This window comes from Echinops telfairi, unplaced genomic scaffold (assembly GCF_000313985.2).
Source record: "Echinops telfairi isolate 266 unplaced genomic scaffold, ASM31398v2 ScPeMD7_3533;HRSCAF=4204_0, whole genome shotgun sequence".
Classification (NCBI taxonomy): Eukaryota; Metazoa; Chordata; class Mammalia; order Afrosoricida; family Tenrecidae; genus Echinops; species Echinops telfairi.
The window spans coordinates 10,765,103-10,785,036 of NW_022107431.1; the positions used below are offsets into that span (position 1 = coordinate 10,765,103).

Here is a 19,934-nt window from a genome sequence, read left to right on the forward strand (position 1 = left end):
TACACAATTGATGTGTGTATGGATTGCGATAACAGTTGTAGGAGCCCCTAATAAAATGTTTTAAAAACAAAACAAAACAAAACAAAAAGAGATCTATTCTGGGTGTTTCTCAAGAGCATTGCAACTTATCAAAAACAGTGGTCATTCATGTACATGTGTACATATATTTATATATAAGGATGTGGAAATAGATCTGTGTACATATATTTATAGGTTTAGTATTAAGGAAGCAGATGGGCATGGGGCCTCTACTCAAGTAGTCCCTCAATGCAAGAACACTTTGTTCTAATAATCCAGCATTCTGAGATGCTCACCTTCCTGACACAATCACTGAAGAAAAAGGGGTGCATAAGCAAATGTGGTTAAAAAAAAAAAAAGCTGATGGTGCCCAGCTATTAAAAGATATAGTGTCGGGGTCTTAAAGGCTTGAAGATAAACAAGTGGCCATCTAGCTGAGAAGCAACAAACCCCACATGGAAGAAGCACACCAGCCTGTGTGATCATGTGGTATCTATGGGATCAGGTATCGGGGATCAAAGAACCAGAACAAATCATGTCAATGTGAATGGGCAGGGGAGTGCAGAGAGGAGGCCCAAAGCCCATCTGTGGACAACTAGACATCCCGACAGGAGGGTTGTAGGGAGAAGACGGGCCAGTCAGAGTGCAGTGTAGCACCAATGAAACGTAGCACCTTTCCTCTGGTTCTTGAATGCTTCCTCGCCCCCACTATCATGACCCTAATTCTACCTTACAAACCTGGCAAGACCAGAGCATGTACATGGGTGTAGATAAGAGCTATAAACACAAAGAATACAGGACAGATAAACGCCTCGGGACCAATATTGAGAGTAGCCATACCAGGAGGGAAAGGGGAAGGTGAGGGGAGAAGGGGGGAACTGATCACAATGACCTACTATAACCCCCTCCCAGGGGGATGGACAACAGATAAGGGGGTAAAGGGAGACACCGGGCAGTACAAGACATGGAAAATTAATAACAATTTATAAATTATCAAGGTTTCATGAGGGACAGAGAGGGAGGGGAAAAATGAGCTGATACCAAGGGCTCAAGTAGTAAGAATATGTTTTGAAAATGATGATGGCAACAAATATACAAATGTGCTTGCCATAATGGATGTAGGTTTGGATTGTGATAGGAGTTGTACGAGTCCCCAATAAAATGATTTCTAAAAACAAACCAACCAGTGGCCATCAAATCAGATAACCCAGTTATTTCCAAGCTTTTAAGAAACCGTGTCTTCACTCTGAGTCGGCCTGATGATACAGACGTTGCCCCGGGCCAATGCAAACCCTTTCCAGCAGCCCACTGCCCTGTGTTCCACACAAAAACATACGTCACAAATCAAGACCCTCGTTAAACATGCCCGTTGGTATATTTCAAAACAGTTCATGTATTCTAAGTCTCAGAGATATTCAAAGATTTAATCTAATCTGCTTAAAAACACATTCATAAATTCTGCAGACGAAGACAGAATTTAGGTCATACTTTGTAATAGATTAAATTTTAAAACCTTTAATTAAAATTTTTCAAAGCAGTCAAGCAGATTTTAAAAAGTCATGAATTATGTTATCCTTTGTATATTTTCTTTTTTTAAATAAGAAATTAGGTTTCTAAGCAAATTCCTAAGCTGAAGCTGGTGCGTGTGGTATACGAATGGCATGAGGTGAGAATAAAACGTGAGGTTATCGTATCAACCCATGAGGGCCCTTCGAAAAATCTGTGGGGAAGACGGCTTTCATGTCCAGTTTCATTTTCCACCAGCTCTTTGAAGCCCTCTCCTTGTGTAGCCAGTCAGGCCGGGCCCCTCTCCTCACTAGCCCCCAGTGCTGCTACAGTCACAGATTAAATGACCATTTGCAAAGGGGCCCTACTGGGCCTTGTGTGTCCTTTAACTATGACTACAACGCTCTGGCTCTCACAGCAGCAGGGAAAACCACAGAGGAAACATTCCAGATGCCCCTCCACCCCACCCCAAGATGTGTTATGTCCCAGTGGCTGCTGCTGCTCCTGAAGAGCCATGGTTTGAATGGTGATCTGTCTCAGGAATCTTGAGAACCCTGTGAGAAATCTCCAGTGGCCCTGGAAGCAAAGTCGATCTCTATCCAACCTCCCCCGGCCCTTCTTTTTGCTTCCCTGTGTCTTTTGGTGACTTCGCTGGAAGCAGCAGAGAAAACGGTAAGTCACACCCCGCGCTCCCTGGGCAGCGTGGACCGTCAGCCTGGCCTGCCAACTCAGGGCCACAGGCAACGTCAGCTCCCCGGGGTCCTGCAGGGCGTGCAGAGCAGCCGTCAGCTCCCGAGGCTGCTCTCTCTCAGGGTGCAGACCCCCCACGTCTTTCTGCCAGGGAGGTGCCGGCGAGCTCAAACTTAACCCTGACCCTTAGATGACCATGGAGCACTTTAACCAGCGCAGCACCAGGGTTCCTTTTATTGGCCTGTAAATCAATGTCAGACTGGTGTCTAGGGTTCCATGTTTACATTCGCAATATGTTTAAACTTTATCTCCATAATTGCTGATAGCTACTGAACAAGGAAAGCGCCCTGGTGATGTAATACTTACATCTGGGCTGCTGACTGGAAGGTGGGCAGTCTGTGGGAGCAAGAGTCTCTGTTCTCTCTAGGGCTCAGAAGACCACAGGGGCGACTCTACTCTGTCCTCAGGGTTGCTAAGCCAGCATCGGCTCGATGGCGGTGAATTCTGAAACTGAACGCCAACGTGTGGATGTCTGCCTTGTCACCCAGCTCCACCGCCTCCCGAGAGAATGCAGTGTGCGGTGCTTAGGACACAAAAGGGCAGCACCATTCTGAGGAAGGAAAAATGGAATAATGGCAGCGCATGTGAACGCACTTTTCTCTGCTTTATGTTTTTCTGACAGGGGTTAAAAGCCACACACACACACAAAGACAAGACAAAACTAATAAAGTCACAAATGAGGTGTGCAGATGCCAGGGTGCTGTGCCCACCGAGGTCCTTGGGGTGGGGGTTCAGCTCTGGGACGACGACGACCCATGAGTGCCGTTTGAGGCAGGAGTCCACTGCTTTGAGCCCCATGGAGGCACTGCCCACTCTCTTCCCTCACTGGGCTACAGGGAGGGATGTCGCCCTTCTCGGGGAAGCTGGCAGGGTGGCAGCTTAACAGGGCTTGGAAGCTGAACAAGCTTTGCAAAGGGACGCAGGGCGATGGAAGCCTCGGAGGCCCACATGTGCTGAGCATGCATGTGGTTTGGCAAATAGCTCGTGGGAGGTTGCACACATTGCAGCATGTGTGTATGCACGAAGGGCTAAGGAGCAAATGTTTAGATCTAGGTAAACATGGATGTACACACCAAGTGTGCTTTGTCAGCAGGCTTATAGACCAGACACAAAACCATAAGCCACACCCACTGCCATCTAGTGGATTCCGACTCACAGAGACCCTATATTGAATTTCTGAGGTTATGAGCCCTTATGAGGGCAGGCAGCCTCATCTGTCCCCTGCAAGGCAGCTGGTGGAGTTGAACCATAAACCTTGAGGTTAGCAACCCAGTGCTTACCCAGGCCTCCTACAATTTAGATACAGTCTTGACAACTCTGGTACCCCTCAAATAGTCTAGGATTCTGTGAAAATTGGCCAGAATGTTAATTATCTTCATTTAATCTCCAGAAAGAGAAATGCAAATTCAGTCCAGGTAAAACATAGTAAAGTGCAATGTTTTACTCATAATTTCAGTCGAGAAAGGCAGGAACTATTGTTATGCTACCATGCCAGCTGTTCAAAAATGGGGGGGCGCAGGGGCAGCGTTCTCCTTCCCCTAAAACCACTAGCACTGTGGCTGCTAAGGCTCAAGGCCACCTGAAGGTCTTCCAGGAAGGGCTATGGGAGCACATGGCTGCACACCTCTGCTGAGCTGCAGCGCAGCAACATGCAACAGTGAGCCCACACCTGCCTCAGGTGTCCATTCTGCAGCTCTGTGTAGGGGGTTCTCTACAGATCAAACAGGGAAATGGGAGGGTGCTTCCAAAAGTTTGCAAAAACAAAACAAAAAAAATCCTCTTTCTACTCTATTTTATCCTTAATGCGTTGTGGCCCTTTTGTGGATTAGATGAGTCCTGGCAGTGTGGCTGCTAAGTGCACCACAGAAGTGATTTCTTGTATAATTAAAACCCCGAACTAGAGGAAGGCCTTGCCCAGCAGACCGGAAACAATTTATGGATGCCCACTGACTCTGGCAGAGTCTTGGTGCACAGCGGGTAACGGTTGGCCTGCTACCTGCATGGTCAGCAGTTCAAAACCACTAGCCGTCCTCAGGAGAAAGAAGAGCCTTCCTGTGCCCGTGCAGAGCTGTCATGATGGACACCCACAGATGCAACTCCACCTTATCTCATAGGGTCGCTTTGAGTTGGAAGCAACTTACGGTCAGGTCAGTGAGTCTGGATTGGTTTTCCGAAGGTTAGAATGTTTTAAACAACGAATCCTGAAAAATCTCGTGGTGTTGTTGGTAGTTTTTTTTTCCTCTTGAGGAAAGTGTCACCAAAGGATCAGCACTAGGTAGGGCAGTGAAGACCCCCCGCGTCCCCCTACATTTCAGGTGACATCTAGACCTGGGAAATAATCGAGAAATGACTGTGACCTGTGAGTGAATTCTTGAGTCTTCCATGAGACTGCGGGTCTTCAGTGGGATTTCAACAGTGAAGCCCCGCGGCATTTCCATGGAAACCACAAAAGGCAGTCACTGTGAGGAGCAAGCACTTCTGAAGAGGGACGAATGCTCCCTTCACTCGCTCGGGGACCCTCATGGTTGAATCAAGACTGGCAACCAAACCAAACTCACAGGTGTCGAGTGGATCCCGGCCACTATGACCGGCCGAACAGAACTGCAGAGTGTTACTCAGAAGGCAGGCGGGTCTTTGCTCTGCGGCACAGGTCAAACTGGGTGTTTGCTGGGTCAGGAGCCGTTGTCCGGGGGCACCCGTCACCCTAGGACCTCTGAGACAGGCTCACTGCCGCCATTTTGAGACTCCATTTCTGCCCGTGAGAAGGAGAACTTAAAAACAACTCTGAAGTTGATGCCTAGATCAAATTAAATATGTAAAAATAGACACATTTTAAGAGCTCATTAATATTAATTTTGTCTTTGTCTTGCTAATTGTCCTTCCTTCTTTCTATAGATTCCATCGCTAGCTATAAAAATGCAAGATTTAACAAGTTAATTTTAAATGGAAAAGGGGGGGGAGGCTTGATTATTGGTGGGGTGGGGGGGAGACCGCGCTTCCCCATACAGGGTCATCTCTCTGAGGCCACATTGCTTCAGCAGAGATTCAAATGCATCACGCAGAGGTCAAGGGGTAACCACTCTTACAAAACAAAAGTCAGCATAAACCAAACATCCAACTCCCTGCCATCCAATCAAGTTCTGACTCAGCGGCCAGCCTACAGGGCAGAACAGAATGGCCTCTGGGTTTCCCGGGCTGTCAATCTTCATGGGAGCAGACTGCCAGCCTCCTTTCTCCCGTGGTTCCCAACCGCAGATCCTGGGGTTAGCAACCTCACTCCTGCAAGTCCGCACCGTCTTCGCAAAAACATCCAGCATGTTGAAGTTAGGTCAACTCACCCCACAGAATCACGTGCCCCCTCCCACCCAGTGAAGGCATCCCTGTGTCCATTAGACTGGGAAACACAGGTGCAGGAGGGCTTCAGAAGGCGTGTGCCAATGTGGAATACAAGGATCGTGGGAATCTTCAAAGGACTGTTTTGTTTGGGTTTCCTTTGGAAGGGGAGGCGTGTCAGAAAAGGAGAAAGAAATTACCATCAGTTCAACTGTAAGGAAGTGTTCCTCCACGATGACTGAGTGGAACACAAACATCGTCTAAATCACTCAAAGACTCGACACCAGGCGTCTCAAGGCCGCCGTCCCCACCCCAGGAGCATGTCAGGACACACACTGGACTGCCCTGAACACCAGCTAGGAGCGCAGCCCGCCGCACCCGACGGAAGCACATCGGGCTCCAGACAAGCTACACGGAAGGCAAGGCTTCGGGAGCACAGGGGGAATTCAGGGGCCGGGCTCTGCTCTTCTCCTAAACCAGCGGTTCTCAACATGTGGGTGGCCACCCCTTTAGGGGTCAAATGACCCTTTCACAGGGTTTGCTCGATTCATCACAGTAGCAAAATGACAGTGATGAAGTAGCAAAGAAAATAATTTTCTGACTGGGAGTCACCACAATATGAGGAACTGTATTAAAGGGTCACGGCACTAGGAAACTCCCCTGCTTTTGAGAACCTACCACCAGGCCACCTTGTTGCTCCACTTTAAAACTTCAAAACCAGCCCGTCCCTTTGTGTCAACAATTCTCTTCCCCAGCATTCTGACTGTCACCACTCTGAAGGTCAGTTTCGCCCTCAACAGGGAGATAACGTTGCCTCCGGGGGTAACGAAGGCTTTGTGTAAATAGAGGCGGGCACACCTCACTCATCTCCCCAACATGAAAGGCAGCAGACCTTCCACACTCAGGAACACGGGCCGGGTCCAGCCCTGCGCAGACAAAGCAGCCATCAGGGAGCCCCTGGCTGTCAACCTCAGGCCCCTGGAGCCAGCTCTAAGACCCTCCCTGCTGGAGGGCTTAGGCTAGTGGTTTTTCCAGTGCCCAGTAACTGTAATTTCCATTTGTAAAACACAGCATGTTTTAAACTAGGTGTTATTAGTGCTTCTCCATACCACGGGCTACCTAAAACAGACCTGTCACGTGCTCCTGGGGGGACACTGCACCCCACCCAAATTCAAGGTGAACCCAACAAAACAGAACAAATGACGATCCCTTATACACTGCGGGTGGGCAGGTGGGGGGTGGGCAGACCTGAGAAGAAAGTTTACAGGGCCACCAGGTAGTGGGGTCCTGGGCACCCCATATGGTCCCTGGGGCTGACCTATCAGACGCCGTCAACCGTCGGCACAGGCGGCGGCTGGTTCAGGCCTCAAAGCACACCACCGTATACTTTATGCGTTTTCTACTTGGAGAAGAGGAGGAGGGAGAAAAAAACAACCGGTAAAAACAAGGCTTGTTCCATAGCACTGGGCCCCAGTCCAGGCGCTGAGCTCCAAAATGTAAAGTGGTACCCACACATAACATAAGAAACGCAGGGGCACTGCCACATGCTGGCGTGGGTTTCACAGAGGGCAGCGGGTGGTGGTCGCTAACGTCTGCATTCTAGGTAGATCTCAGCTTAAAACCCAATCACGCTAAAGCATGCAGAAAACCGAACAGCTTGCTTAGAAAGAAACTGGGTCTTGGATGGGACCGGTGCCTTCAGGCACAGGATCTCCTCAGGACTGCCTTCCAGGGTCCTGAAATTCCACAGGACCAGCGCCTCAGGGACTGTCCCTACTGCGGTGGGGCCACTTGAACGGCTCTGCAGCCTGCTTGTTCCTCTGACCTCCCACCTTACCAAGTCCACTGCCACCAAGTCCATTCTGACTCACGGGGGCCCTACAGGGCAGGCTAGAACTGCCCAGTGGCTGTCCCAGATTTTAAGTCTTTATGGGAGTAGAAAATTTCATCTTTTCCCCAGGGAGCCCCGGTGGCTTCACACAGCTGGCCTTGTGGTTAGCAACCCACACCATGACCCCTTCTACCACCGGGGCTCAGAGCTGGTGCAGGGCTTCCAAGATCTCAGCGAAGGGCCTGGTGCCTTGAGAGGTGACGGCCCACCACTAACACCGCCACCGCGTCCATCCCGACTCACGGCGACCCTGCTGGACAGAGAATTGCTCCACAGGGTTTCTGTGAATCTCTATGAAAGCACACTGCCTCGTCTGCTCCTACAGAGTGGCTGGTTGAGTTTGAACCACTGACCTTGGCGCTAGCAGCACAATGATTAACCCACTGCCCCGCTAGGGCAGAGGTGACCCGAGTTGCTCACAACCAGCCATTCACACTGACCACGGGCGTGTGTGTGTGTGTGTGTGTGTGTGTGTGTGTGTGTGTGTGTCCCGGGCAGTTCCAGTGAAAGAGAAAGTCGCTGTTCCTTTTGCACGGAGCCCGGTGAGCTGTGCCCGGTCGTTTCTGTCGGGAGGGGAAAGGGCTCATGAAACACCCCACTCTGGTCTCCTATCATTTTTAGATTGCCCTTAAATGCTGCCTTCGTCCCAGCCAACTAAGGCTCCCAGCAAGCCAACCCTAGAAACCCGAAGAACTATCGTCACATGCCGAAGAAAACACCTTTCCTGTTAGAATCACGTTCACACGGCTGAAATGCTGCCACGTGCGCACACACGGGCGCACACGTCCCGAACGGCTGCTCAGGGCCCCGAGGACACAGTCCGCTCACGGGACGGGGCGCGCACGCTACCATCTGAAAGTGGGCAGGACTTCAGGGGCCGCGGAAAGTGGCATTCATGGTGACTGATCGTTTTCTTTAAAAAAAAAATCAGAATGCATTATGAAGAAAAGGGGTTGAGAAAGCTTAGTCACATTTTTTTTCCTGGTGGCTTAAAGCCCCCCCCCTCCACCTCTTTTATTCCAGGTTTAAACAAAGTTCAGTGGGGCATCAAGCCGCCTGCTTTAAATTACAGTCTGTCTTCTAAAATAGACAGCGGCCCGGCGTGTTCCTGAAGCTGGAGGGGGGGAGCCGTATTCACGGAAAATTGAAGGCCTGTTGAGTCAATATAATCTTCTTTCGCACAGTAACAATTTCCAGCTAAAATTTCTTGACCCAAACAAAGGCAAACAAGACCATTCAGTTACTTTACAAGCGTTTAGAGAGGGCAGGAAGGAAGGGTTCTGGGGAACGTGTGCTCCTAGCCTGCACTCTGAGAGAAGAACAGAAAATCTCGCTCTCGGGGGAGGACCTGCTCTACATAGTATTTATTTTCTCTCCTACGTGACAGTTAAAGGATTTGAAAGAAGACAAAGAAAAGACAGGTATTTCCGATCCAAAGGAGAAAAGCAAGTCGCTGGTCCACCAAGGCGAGCCTGGGCTCCTGTGGGCCTGGCACCTTCATTTATAAGGTGGAGAAGGGGGCCCTGGGATTGTAAATCCACCCCGTCTGGGCAGGGGTCAGTCGCATCAGGGGGACAGCTACCTGCGTGGCCTGGAGCTGCTGGTGCCTGCCCAGCCCAGACGCCCAGGGGGCCCCGGCCCAGCAGGCCAGGAGCTACTCTCCGTAGAGATGATCAGAGAAGGACATGGTGAGCCCTGGCCCCTCCGACCACCAAACTGAATCTAGTTTAAAAAGGCAGAAGCAGGAGGGTCTTCTCATGCCTGACCGGCCACACCCGAGCCTCCATCTCTGTCCTAACGCGGACCGCTGGTTTGGGTCTGCTGTCAAACCTACCAGGAGCCCGGCACAATTGCCATCCCTGGCTCTACACAGATAACAGTCAGGTGTGGCTCGGCAGCTATTTTTAGCAATGGGCCTGGCACGTCCCAGCAGCCCTGCCAGCCAGGCCACAGCGGGAAGGGTTCTGTGACCTCACAAGGGTCATCTAAAGAGCCTCAAGTTATGTCACAGCCCTCTGTTTGCTACAGCAAGACTGGCCTGCTGCCTCTTCTATGAGCCGGGGATATCTACATTCATCACCCCTCAGTAATGAGCCTCATTTGTCAACGATAGATCATCGCCATCCTCCTATTAGCAAAACCAATATCCTGCAAATCCGTTACATTCCTGCCTCCCTTAAGTTCTAATTTTGTCTGGTGGCTATTCCCCCCACCCCGCTTCCTTGTACTCCATTAATTTTTTGGAACTAATTGACAAGTCATATCAAATGGGTTAAAATTCATTTCCTCCATATGTTAAATGGAAATCTTCAGAAAGCCACCTGAAAAAAATTGCAAGAGACACGCTGATTGTGCCCATAAACAATCTCAATAAATAACACAGGCCACCAAGCAAATGTCCTGGCTGCTGTGAGTCTGGAATTATCTGTGTGCTATTACAGGGCTGGATGATGACTGAGAAATACCGTGTATACACAGACCCAAGGTAGTTAAAATTAAACCCTCGTTCTTTTAAAATGCTATTCTAGTCAGACTTTCCATACAGAGAGCCTGGCTTTGCCTAGACGAATCTCAACTTGGTGGAGTTTAGCGGCAAATATTTAACTGGAAGATTGTTTTGGAAGATGGAGGAGCAAACCTTCCAATCCTCTATTTCCCACTTTTATTCTAATGTAAGTATGACCCTCTTTATCCAAATGACAACCAACGGACGAATAAAAAACCAAATGATCACATTTTAACGAAGTAGCTTGTGTTAGGAAAACGAAGCCCTGTGATCAGTCCCTATCAATTTGATTTTTTTTCCCAAGTAAGATTCTTACATTGTGGCCCTTGACCTTGATCCCAAAAGGAAGGGGGCAGACTCAACCAGCGCTCAACGTGGCACTGGCGAGCACGACAAGGCCGAGCTGAGGAACCGAAGCTTTGTGCCTTCACTTTGAAGGGTCCCCAACTTCCCAGTCCGTCCAAGCCTGCGGGACGAAATGGACCAGGCCCACGGTGCTCCCAGAGAAGGCCCCCTCCCTCCAGAGGACCTGTTTCCTGCCCTCCCTCACAGGTGCCCCTCACCTGGATCGTCTCAAAACACCTCCCTCACACTTTCAACATGGACCCCGCTCCAACAGCGTGGCGAGAATCACAGTGGTCATGAGAACAGCCTCCCTATCTGGGCGCGGGTGAGCTCCTGGTGCCATTAGTTTACCCAAACCAAACCAAACCTGTTGCCTGGGGGGTCCATTCCCATTCCTAGAGAACCTACGGGGCAGAACTGAGCCACCCTGCTGGCTTCTGAGGCTGTAGATCTTTCCCAAAGCAGACCGCCTCCTCTGTCTCCCTCGAGTATGACGGTTCCAACTGCTGAGCTGGCAGTTAGCAGTCCAGCTGGTAACCCAATAACCCCAGGGCTCCTTATGAACGCACACCTTTTGAAACGGTCAACGTGATTTGAGGAGGACCCATCAATAAAAGGGAGCCGTAGCCTTCCCCTTTGAATGGCACCCTCTGAAGTCTGAGCTGTACCTGAGAAAGTGAGGAGCAAGTTCACTCCGCAGCCACACATCAGGCCAGTTGGTCTTACCTGGACCCACTGTCGGGTTTGCAAAAATCTGCCAACGAAATGCCGAAGGCAGTCTTAATGACTTTCATGTCTAGTGGTTTGAAAATTTGGTAGAAAAGCAGGACCCTATTGGAAAGCTACCTCACCCACCTTTTTCTGACAAAGCAAATTGCCCCGTTGGCATGATGTACTCATACATGCACTGGAATACTTGACCCTTCTCCCCTTGAATGTCACTAAAGACTAAAACACACAATCAAAAGCACACCGAGTCTTCAGGGGTTGTTTTGTTCTCTTTCAGTAAAGACAGAGCACCCTCCCTGCCCCCCCCCGCCCCCCCAAAAAAACAATACTCTTCATAATGACAGTTTTTCAACCATTCTCTTCCCGGCGGCCAATATCCGTTTCACACCCGCTATTTCAAAGAACAACTAGCATTTACTACCTCCTTCCTTTCACGAGGATCACAAACCATGTTTTGTCTAAAACCCAGTATTTCCTTCTAATTGCAAACTCAACCCAACTGTCCTAAGCACTATTCCACACAACGTTTCGGGGATGTTTTTTCGTGTTTCCATAAACTCCAAAGATCACATCCTTTCCCCGTCACCCTCTTCAGAGCGTCCCTGTTGAAGGCACAGAGGGGCAGAAAGAACCCGTAACTCCGGGACAGGCCTTCCCGGACAGCCAACGTCCACAGACCCGCCTCGACCACCTGGGAACCGAGCCGCCTGTTCTCCACGTGTCCCAATGTGAGGGGCCGACTTGCGCCAATGCCAATTCCTAGTCAACAGAACGAGGGCCCTGGCTACCGAAGACAAAATTAGGGGCTGCCTGCTCAGAAGGGGAAAGCAAGCGAGTGGGATATTCCTAAACAAGGCCTCAGAGCCCTGCAGGGAGAGTCCCTGGTTTGCCCAGAAGGGGGAAAAGAGGGGGAAGTATCACACTGTCCTCTGGTTTAGTTCTGTTTACTTCCTGTTGTACATGTTTACAAATATTTTATTAGCAACACTCTATCTGTATACAATTACTGATTCTAAATAACCATTACTGTCGACTTACTTATCTTTACCATTAAAAGGTGCCTATGACTCAGAAAAGATTCTTTTCGTACTATTTTGGGCTGAATTTTCTAAAGATTCGACTTCGTGCCTTGCAGCTCAAGGCGGGAGTGAGGGAGCTCAGAAGCTGCTGTCGGGTGAGAGGCACCCGCAGGGCACCCCAGCCCCCAGCGCGTTCATGGAGCACGGTCGGTCCATGAAAACAGGACCGGAATGATTGAAAGAACGTTTGAAAACTGAGCTCCACTGTTGTAAAATTAGGTTTCCACGTAGGTTCTGTCGGGGAACCAGTTACTGAGTAAAGCATAATAAACCAACTAGAAGCCCCTCACTACCGCTGACTCCATTCCAACTCAGAGCATCCTCCAGGACAGAGCAGAACAGAACGGGGCCCCTGGATTCCCGAGACCGCATCTTCCCGGGAGCAGACAGCCTCAGCTTTCTCAAGCGGAGTGGCTAGTGGGTTCAAACCACTTACTTTGAGGTTAGCCACTCACCCTGAAAAGCTCTTACTCAAAGAGGGGAAGGCAGGACAGTTTAAAAAAATAATAATAACAACAACTATAATAAAAGGTGGTATAGAAAACTGCCACACAGCTGTAAATGTACCATGAGTAAACCACATGGGGGTGGGGGGTGGGCTCAGATGGAAAGTGGGGCGTGCTCAGTGGCGGTGACGTGGTTTTGCTGTGATGGACTCCCTTGGACTCCAGAGTGATGCAAGCAGAACTGTGCTACAGGGTTTCCCGATTCGATCTTCAGGGAGGCAGATCTCCAGGTCTTTCTTGCGGGCACCACTTGGGTGTGTTCAAATTTGAAACCTTGCAACGCGCAGCCGGGCACTTAACCATCGTGCCACAAGGCTCTTGCTTCTGACCAGAGCTGAGGTTAATTACTCACAGCGTTTAGACTTTCCGTTCTATCTTTGACTTAAATGCTGGCTCCTTTTCATAAGAATACCACAGGCAGAGAAAACTAGAATGTGCCAAAATTTTTTGAATACTAATATTCCAAGGAGCCGAGCTCTTCAAGGTAAATTTTCAGCCCCCACTGAGTGATAGTTCTAACACCAAAGACAGGTAAACTAATGTCACCTCAACGGGGAGATTAAGAGGTACAGACATCAATGAGCATCCTAAAGGAATGATTATTTTGTCCTCTCACTTTGCTTAGGGAAGAGTCCACTGAGCAAAAATAAATAAATCTGACTGGTTGTTGCCCCAAACAGTAGGGGACAAGCATTCATTCATGAGCATTTTGCTTCATGTGACATTCTATCCCAGTCAGCTGGAACGCATTAGCCACAGAAGCGCACCAAGGATTTAATGATATGCAAATATAGGCAAATACAAGCTCAAATAATGGTGAGAGGACAGCTTACTGAGATATCAAATTACAAATCTAGTAGGAAGACACTGGAAATGTCTTCATTTCTAGTAAGGGGAAGCTGTGAACTATGCAATAAACATATGCTTCAGAAAACATTCATCACACGTGCAGAAAAATGTTACAAAAATCTATCTTAATATAAGCAAAACAGACATTATAAAATAATCATCTCTTCTAAGAAATAATTACAGGAGAAGTAGTTTTATTACGTAATGGAGAAAGATCTAATAATTAACACGGTGGAATCACGGCAGCACATTTGTTTTAAAGCAACCAATCATAAACACGAGAATTTATTTAGTCCCAAATTATGAAACTAGAATTACAAATATGACGGACTGTCACTAATCCTGAGGGGGAGAGAAAGGCAGACAGACAGACAGATGAAACGTATACCAAGGGCACTTGACAAGCAGCAGCACAGCATGAGGAAATCCAAACCAAGGCTCCGACAGCCAGCTCAGAGGTGGCGACAAACGTGCCTAACTTCATCACACCTCGAGTACCAACTGCGTCGAATTAGAGAACCCAGGTAATCAGACCCCAGGGTCACGCCGGAACCCAACACCAAGGCCTTGTTCCTGAAAACCCGCCTTTCCTTACTGGCATTCAACGATTTATCGATGCCGTCTCCACATATGCATACAGATGTTTGTAAACCTCACACAGAAATGTCTGGCACATGCAAAGCTCAGGTAGGGGGGAAGAAAAGCCCACAAAAAGTTCCTATTAATAAAACCCTAACTGGTTGGGTGGGTGTCAGGTCCACCAGTTGGTCTCAGGCTTGTCCTTTGCCACGGCCACTCCTACCCATTCAGTGCAAAGCTTGGAGCCTGCTCTGTGAGGAGACTCCTGAGATGGGTGTTCGAGGGTTCCTGAGCCCATCGGCCAGCCAAGCAAACACTGGTTCAGGCATTTCTTTTCCTAACAACGATGCAAGAAACCACAAATCCTCAAGGTAAAGATTCAAGGACAGCACGGTAGTACAGATATAAATAAAACAATTTGGGGAATTTTTTTAACTATTGATAAAGTGATTTGTGTCCCCAAATATCCCCACCTCTGTCCTCACCACCCCTGCTGTGCAGTTAGCTGAGTGCCAACCCACCTGCCATCCACCACACATACAAGCATATGGCCCTGTGTGTCACATACAGGGTGGCTGCAGGCACCTCCACGGCTTCACAGAAAATCTGTATCGACACAGACAACTTTCCAGCCAGGGGGACAGCACCCACCACTTGCCTGCGACAAATCTACAAAGTTTGGCTTCTCAAAAAAAGCACTAAAAACAAACAACGCCCCCCTCCCAACACACACACACACACACACACACACACACACACACACACACAAGTGCACGCACGCATACACGCACAAAAAAACCCCAAAAACCTTTTAAACCAATATGGCCAAAGTATAAATAGCTGGTCCACTAAAATGGACTTCACTATCCACCTACCAATTTAAATCCCAGTGCCCCTCAGCCCCCCAAAGCCCTGCAAGGACGCATTCAACAGCAGCACAGACACAGGGGCTCCCGGCTCGCCCAGCGGCTTATTGCCTGCTATTGAGCAACAGCCCAGAAAGCACTCCCACCACCTGTCATGCCTGCAAAAATCATGTGTCACCCTCCAGTTACACCCTCCAGGATGACTGCTGACTGGCCGGCTGACCACCATAAGACCTCATCCCCTGCCAAGGAATGAAAGCTGTGTAAAACAAAGACAAAAAGGGGGTTCTAAAGAGATGGACAGTGAAGTTGAAAACTGTGCACATCCTATAACCATCTAGTAGCTTCTGTCTAAATCACATGTGACTCATCCCAGGTCCGGCATGCAGGCCTGATGCTCCGGGTAATGTTCATCTCACCTGCTTGGTCCCAAATGTTTCCAACAAGCTACACAGGCCTAATGCCACCATCTTTGAAATTCAGAGCAGAGTCCTGTCTAGCTGGAATTCCCCATCTCAAATAAATTTCTGTACTAGAGATTAAACACTATTAATTATTCACACCAGAGTATCTTAACAAGAATGATCAAAGTATTTATTTGGATCGATTGATTAGCTCAAGTTCCTAAGAACTGCCTTGTCAAATTTTGAATTCAAATATTGTCTTTCTGGGTAATACATACAGACAGACCGGGTGATTTTTTTTATTATTACTTATGATGTCACGAAAGAAATTCAAGCTACCATCAGATGCTCGATCTCAAATTCAAGCTACCAACAGATGCTCAATCTCATCACTTCTACCCTCTCCCAGGTGCAGGTGCCTCAGCTGGTGTCATGCCCAGGAAGCCACAGGCTAACCCTCCATGGTGTCTGAGCCGAGCAGGAACTGCCCGCTCACAAAACCACCTGCCATAGGTGCTGCACTGAAGAGACGCCGCCTACAGAAGATGCGGACGTGCGGGCCAGAACTACAGCGCGCCCAAGAATCACAGCAAGAAAAGACAAATCACAAAACACATCGGAAATCTGGAAACCTCTCCCTCCCCACCTTCATCTCAAACCTGAAGTTGAAGTAGAGCACACACAAACAACCATTCTTTTGCTTTTTAAATAAACACAGTGCATTTCCAAATCAACACGGGCATGGCTTACCGGTAAACTTGATGGCCTTTCTTGCTGGATTAAGTTCAAATCTTCATGGTTGGGTTTCCCGGGAGCCAGCGGAGGTTGAGGCCTAGTTCCATAGCCTTCCTGAGACATGTCCTGAAAACAAAAAAAGCACTTTTTAAGTATCTCCATGAGTTATAAGCTTCTTCGTCTGTCCAAACGCAAATGATTGACCCACATTATATTGAATCAGACGTGCATTTTTAGCTAGCTAGTTTCTTCAACGCTTTAGGACAAGCATAAACAAGACAAAGCTGTTGAGCCATCAGTAGCAAAAGGCCCGTGTAATTAACAATGAAACGTATCAGAAGCCTATCCACACTTTCACGAAGAGCTGAGTTTTGCAAAGGGATGAAATGTGGCTGGAGCCCAACCCCCATTCTTACCTAAACAAAGCCACGCTCATCTCACTATTTAAATCTGATATAGGTTGAAAAGGCTTTAATATTACTGCCCAGAGTGTTAAAATAATTCACAGAAATTGTATCATCCTGTGGCTTTGCACGGGCCCTCTCGATGAACCCACAGAACAACGGTAGTAGCTCTGAAGCCCTGGCTAGGGCTCCTCAGGGGCCCACGTGGCAGTCTGCAGAGGATCGCAGAATAAAGAATAACACCACAGCAGTGGAAATCCCCCGCCCCAAACACCTGCTGAGGGATAGGAGGCTGGCCACTGACATGGCTTTTCTGACATCTCGTCCAGCCCTTTCCCCGGAGACAGCGTTCGCTGTGATTTCGGCGTGATGCTGAAAGACTGTTACATAATTCAGTCGCCACAGTGCGCCCGCCCGCGTTCAAGCTGGTTCAAGGTGTCTGTCAGCCCAGCTTCTAATAGCCACCTTCCATGTCCCTCCCAGCAGCAAGACAGAATGAGAAATGCCTACTGCAGAGGCAAACTGGCCCTGGAAGTTGAGGAACCAGTTTTTGACTGGGGAAGGGAGGGGGCGAGCGGGTGGGGGTGGGGGGTTAGAGTTCACCCTTGACAATACAATTCTTTCCCTGTCACGGCTTCGACAATGTGTTAGAATCACACACAACATTCTCTGCACATTCTCCTCCTTCTGTGAAGTCCCTAAAATGTCACTTCAAAACTGAACGTGTATTTGCTGAAGCCCCATAAAAGGTGCCTGCCGCCCCGCCCCTTTCTCCCACAGAGCACCCTAGAAACTGCACTGTGGCCATGCCAGGACACCCTGGACCGGGAGGCGGTGCTGCAAAGCACACAGGCCACACAAACTCGTTCCAACCCGCCCGGCCAGCCCTGCACACCGGCTGGGGAGGGGCAGGGAGGGGAGAGTCCTGCAGCCTGGGCCCTCCAGTAAGGAGGCCCCGAAATCATTCACCTATACGGAAAACTCCCTACAGCCTTGAGGAATGCCGGACGCTGCCCAGCTCTCGGCAGAGGGCATCCTGCTCGTGAGGGTTTCTCTCTGGACCAAGAGGATGAGGAGTCAAGGGGTCCTGAGAGGGACAGAGTCAGCCTGAGGGGAGGCTCTGAGCACAAGCCCTCTGGCCTTGCGTTTCCTCCCTCAGGCCTCCTACCGTGGCCGCAGGTTCCTGCAGACCCCCAGGAGGCTCTCTCAGAGCCGGGGGCAGCAGCCCTCCATTCAGAGGTCTTCACACCATAACAAAGCCCCACAAAGAGGCAGGACAGCTTCACAATGGCCAGACAAATGAGCAGGCTGCTCCCCAGACCCCTGTGCACGGGCACCCTCCGATTTCAGAGGTTTGGGGAGGGACACGGAAACGGACGTGCCTTTCAAAGGCCTTTTATTTTCTCTCTGCAGCAGCGCCAAATGAACGGCTTTCTGAAGGAGCTGAAAAAGACCATCGCAGCCACACAGAGAACACATCTCAGCTCAGATGCCTCCTCCAGAACAGTGGCCCGGCCACTGGGCTGCGGATGCCCTCCTCTGCAGCATCGGCCGTGGCTTCCCCGTCCACTTCCTCTTAGCAGCTCGGAATAAGCAGCGGCCACCCAAATCTCAAATCCTATTCCTAACCCAGAGCAACAACGAGCCAAGTATTTATGAGTTGGGAATAAAAGCCAATCATAATGTAGTGAGAATCTCTGAATGGGGAACTTGCTCTGTGCCTCAATTGAAATTGTGCGAATTCAAGGATGAACTTAACTGAGACAACACTGGGAAAGCTACCACTTCAACCTCTGACCTTGTGTCTACGCATCTTGCCTGAAGACAAAACAAACAAACCCACTGTGAATCTCTAGGGGGCCAGACAGCCTCCACTTTCTCCTGAAGAGTAGTGAGTGCGTTAGAACCACCAACCTTGTGGTTGAAAGTCCAAGCCTTGGCCATCAGAGGCCATCAGGCCTTCCTTACAAGGAGCATGCAGTGGGGTCTACAGCCTGTGTGTGTAGGCTCTTACAAAGTTCCATCCGTAACAAACGAGAGCCTTTTCACATGTGGAGTGACATGTGGTTTCTGTTCATCTCAGTGTGAGTGAAGAGGAACAAGCAATTCCGTCACCCAGGCCAACGCAATGCCAGTTTCCAAAAATAAAGCGTGAGTCCACACCACATGGTATGAACAAATGGCAACAAGGAAGCAGTTCTGCGTGTTACAAAGGAGTGCGGAGCGAGGGCCCCTTGCTACTATGCACACCAGCACAGAATGAGTTTGCATTTTCCAGACACACACTGGGATATTTTTTTAAATAAAAAGGATATCATAGCACTGCCATTAACACCTCAACGCAAAAAGAGCCAAGCAGGAGGCAGTGTGGATGGCCACGCCAGAATCCTGCGCATGCATCACACCTGGGCCAAGTGTGGGCCTTAACCTGGCACCTGCTCTGAGTCAAAGGTGAGAGGCCCAGAAAGCACGGGTCTGCACGCTCTCCGCTCCAGGTTTCCACGTAGATATTTCACCCAGTACAGGAGCGACGCACAGGATGCCTTACACTAGCATTCCTGCCTCCGTGCCCACACTCACTCACCTCACACTAGCATTCCTGCCTCCGTGCCCACACTCACTCACCTCACACTAGCATTCCTGCCTCCGTGCCCACACTCACTCACCTGAGGCACAGGCGACAGCGGGAACCGCGAGCAAGGGAGAAAACACGAGCGGCTTGCTGCCGTTTTCGGAAAGGACAGGACCAAAATTACCACGAGGGACGTGGTTGAGAAAGACCAAGTGTATGAGCTCTTGCTTTCTTTTATTGCAAGATGATTTAAATAATAAAGGACCACCAGGGATACTTGCGAAAATATCTTAAAAACTTACAAACATACAAAGCCTGGTATAAATCTGAAAGCTAACGAGGTAAGCGATGAAAAAGATTGCGATGCCGCCCCTTCCTGAATCCCTTCCACAGGCACTCCCTCTAATTGTTATATACATTTTAAAAATTATATTTCCATACTTTTTACATGTGTTTCCAAATACAAGTGTAATTGTAAGTTCAAAGCCATTTGTCTTCTAAAAGCACACCTGGAGTATAGTTTTATTTTGCTTTCCGGTGGCTTACTTGGTCGGTCTCTTAGCGACCATTCTAGACCTGCCTTGGTGAATCTACTTTCTTCTTTCCTTGGGGTGGTGTAGTGCCTATGTAGTAGGTTGGGGTCTGCAAGGTCAGCAGTTCAAAACCATCAGCCCTTCCTTGAGAGAAAGACAGGGCCTTCCACTCTAGTAAAGAGTTAGTCTCAGAAACTCAAAGGGTGCTGTTTGACACTGTCCTGTAGGGTCACTATGAGCTGGCACTGACTCGATGGCAGTGAGTTTCTTTGAACTTCATGACTCGCCTGCCCTTGTCATTTCTTCACAGTCCCCCTTGATAGACACAC

At 49.2% G+C, this 19,934-nt stretch overlaps 1 protein-coding gene across 1 annotated transcript in view; it reads right to left on the minus strand.

Moving 5' to 3' along the window:
- The window catches only part of ARID1B (AT-rich interaction domain 1B), a 379,095-nt gene that overhangs the window by 263,585 nt on the left and 95,576 nt on the right, over window positions 1–19,934 (minus strand). Inside the window, exon 3 of the mRNA XM_045294542.1 lies at window positions 16,112–16,222. Within this exon, the coding sequence (XP_045150477.1) occupies window positions 16,112–16,222 (111 nt within the window). The remainder of the gene's footprint in view (window positions 1–16,111; window positions 16,223–19,934) is intronic.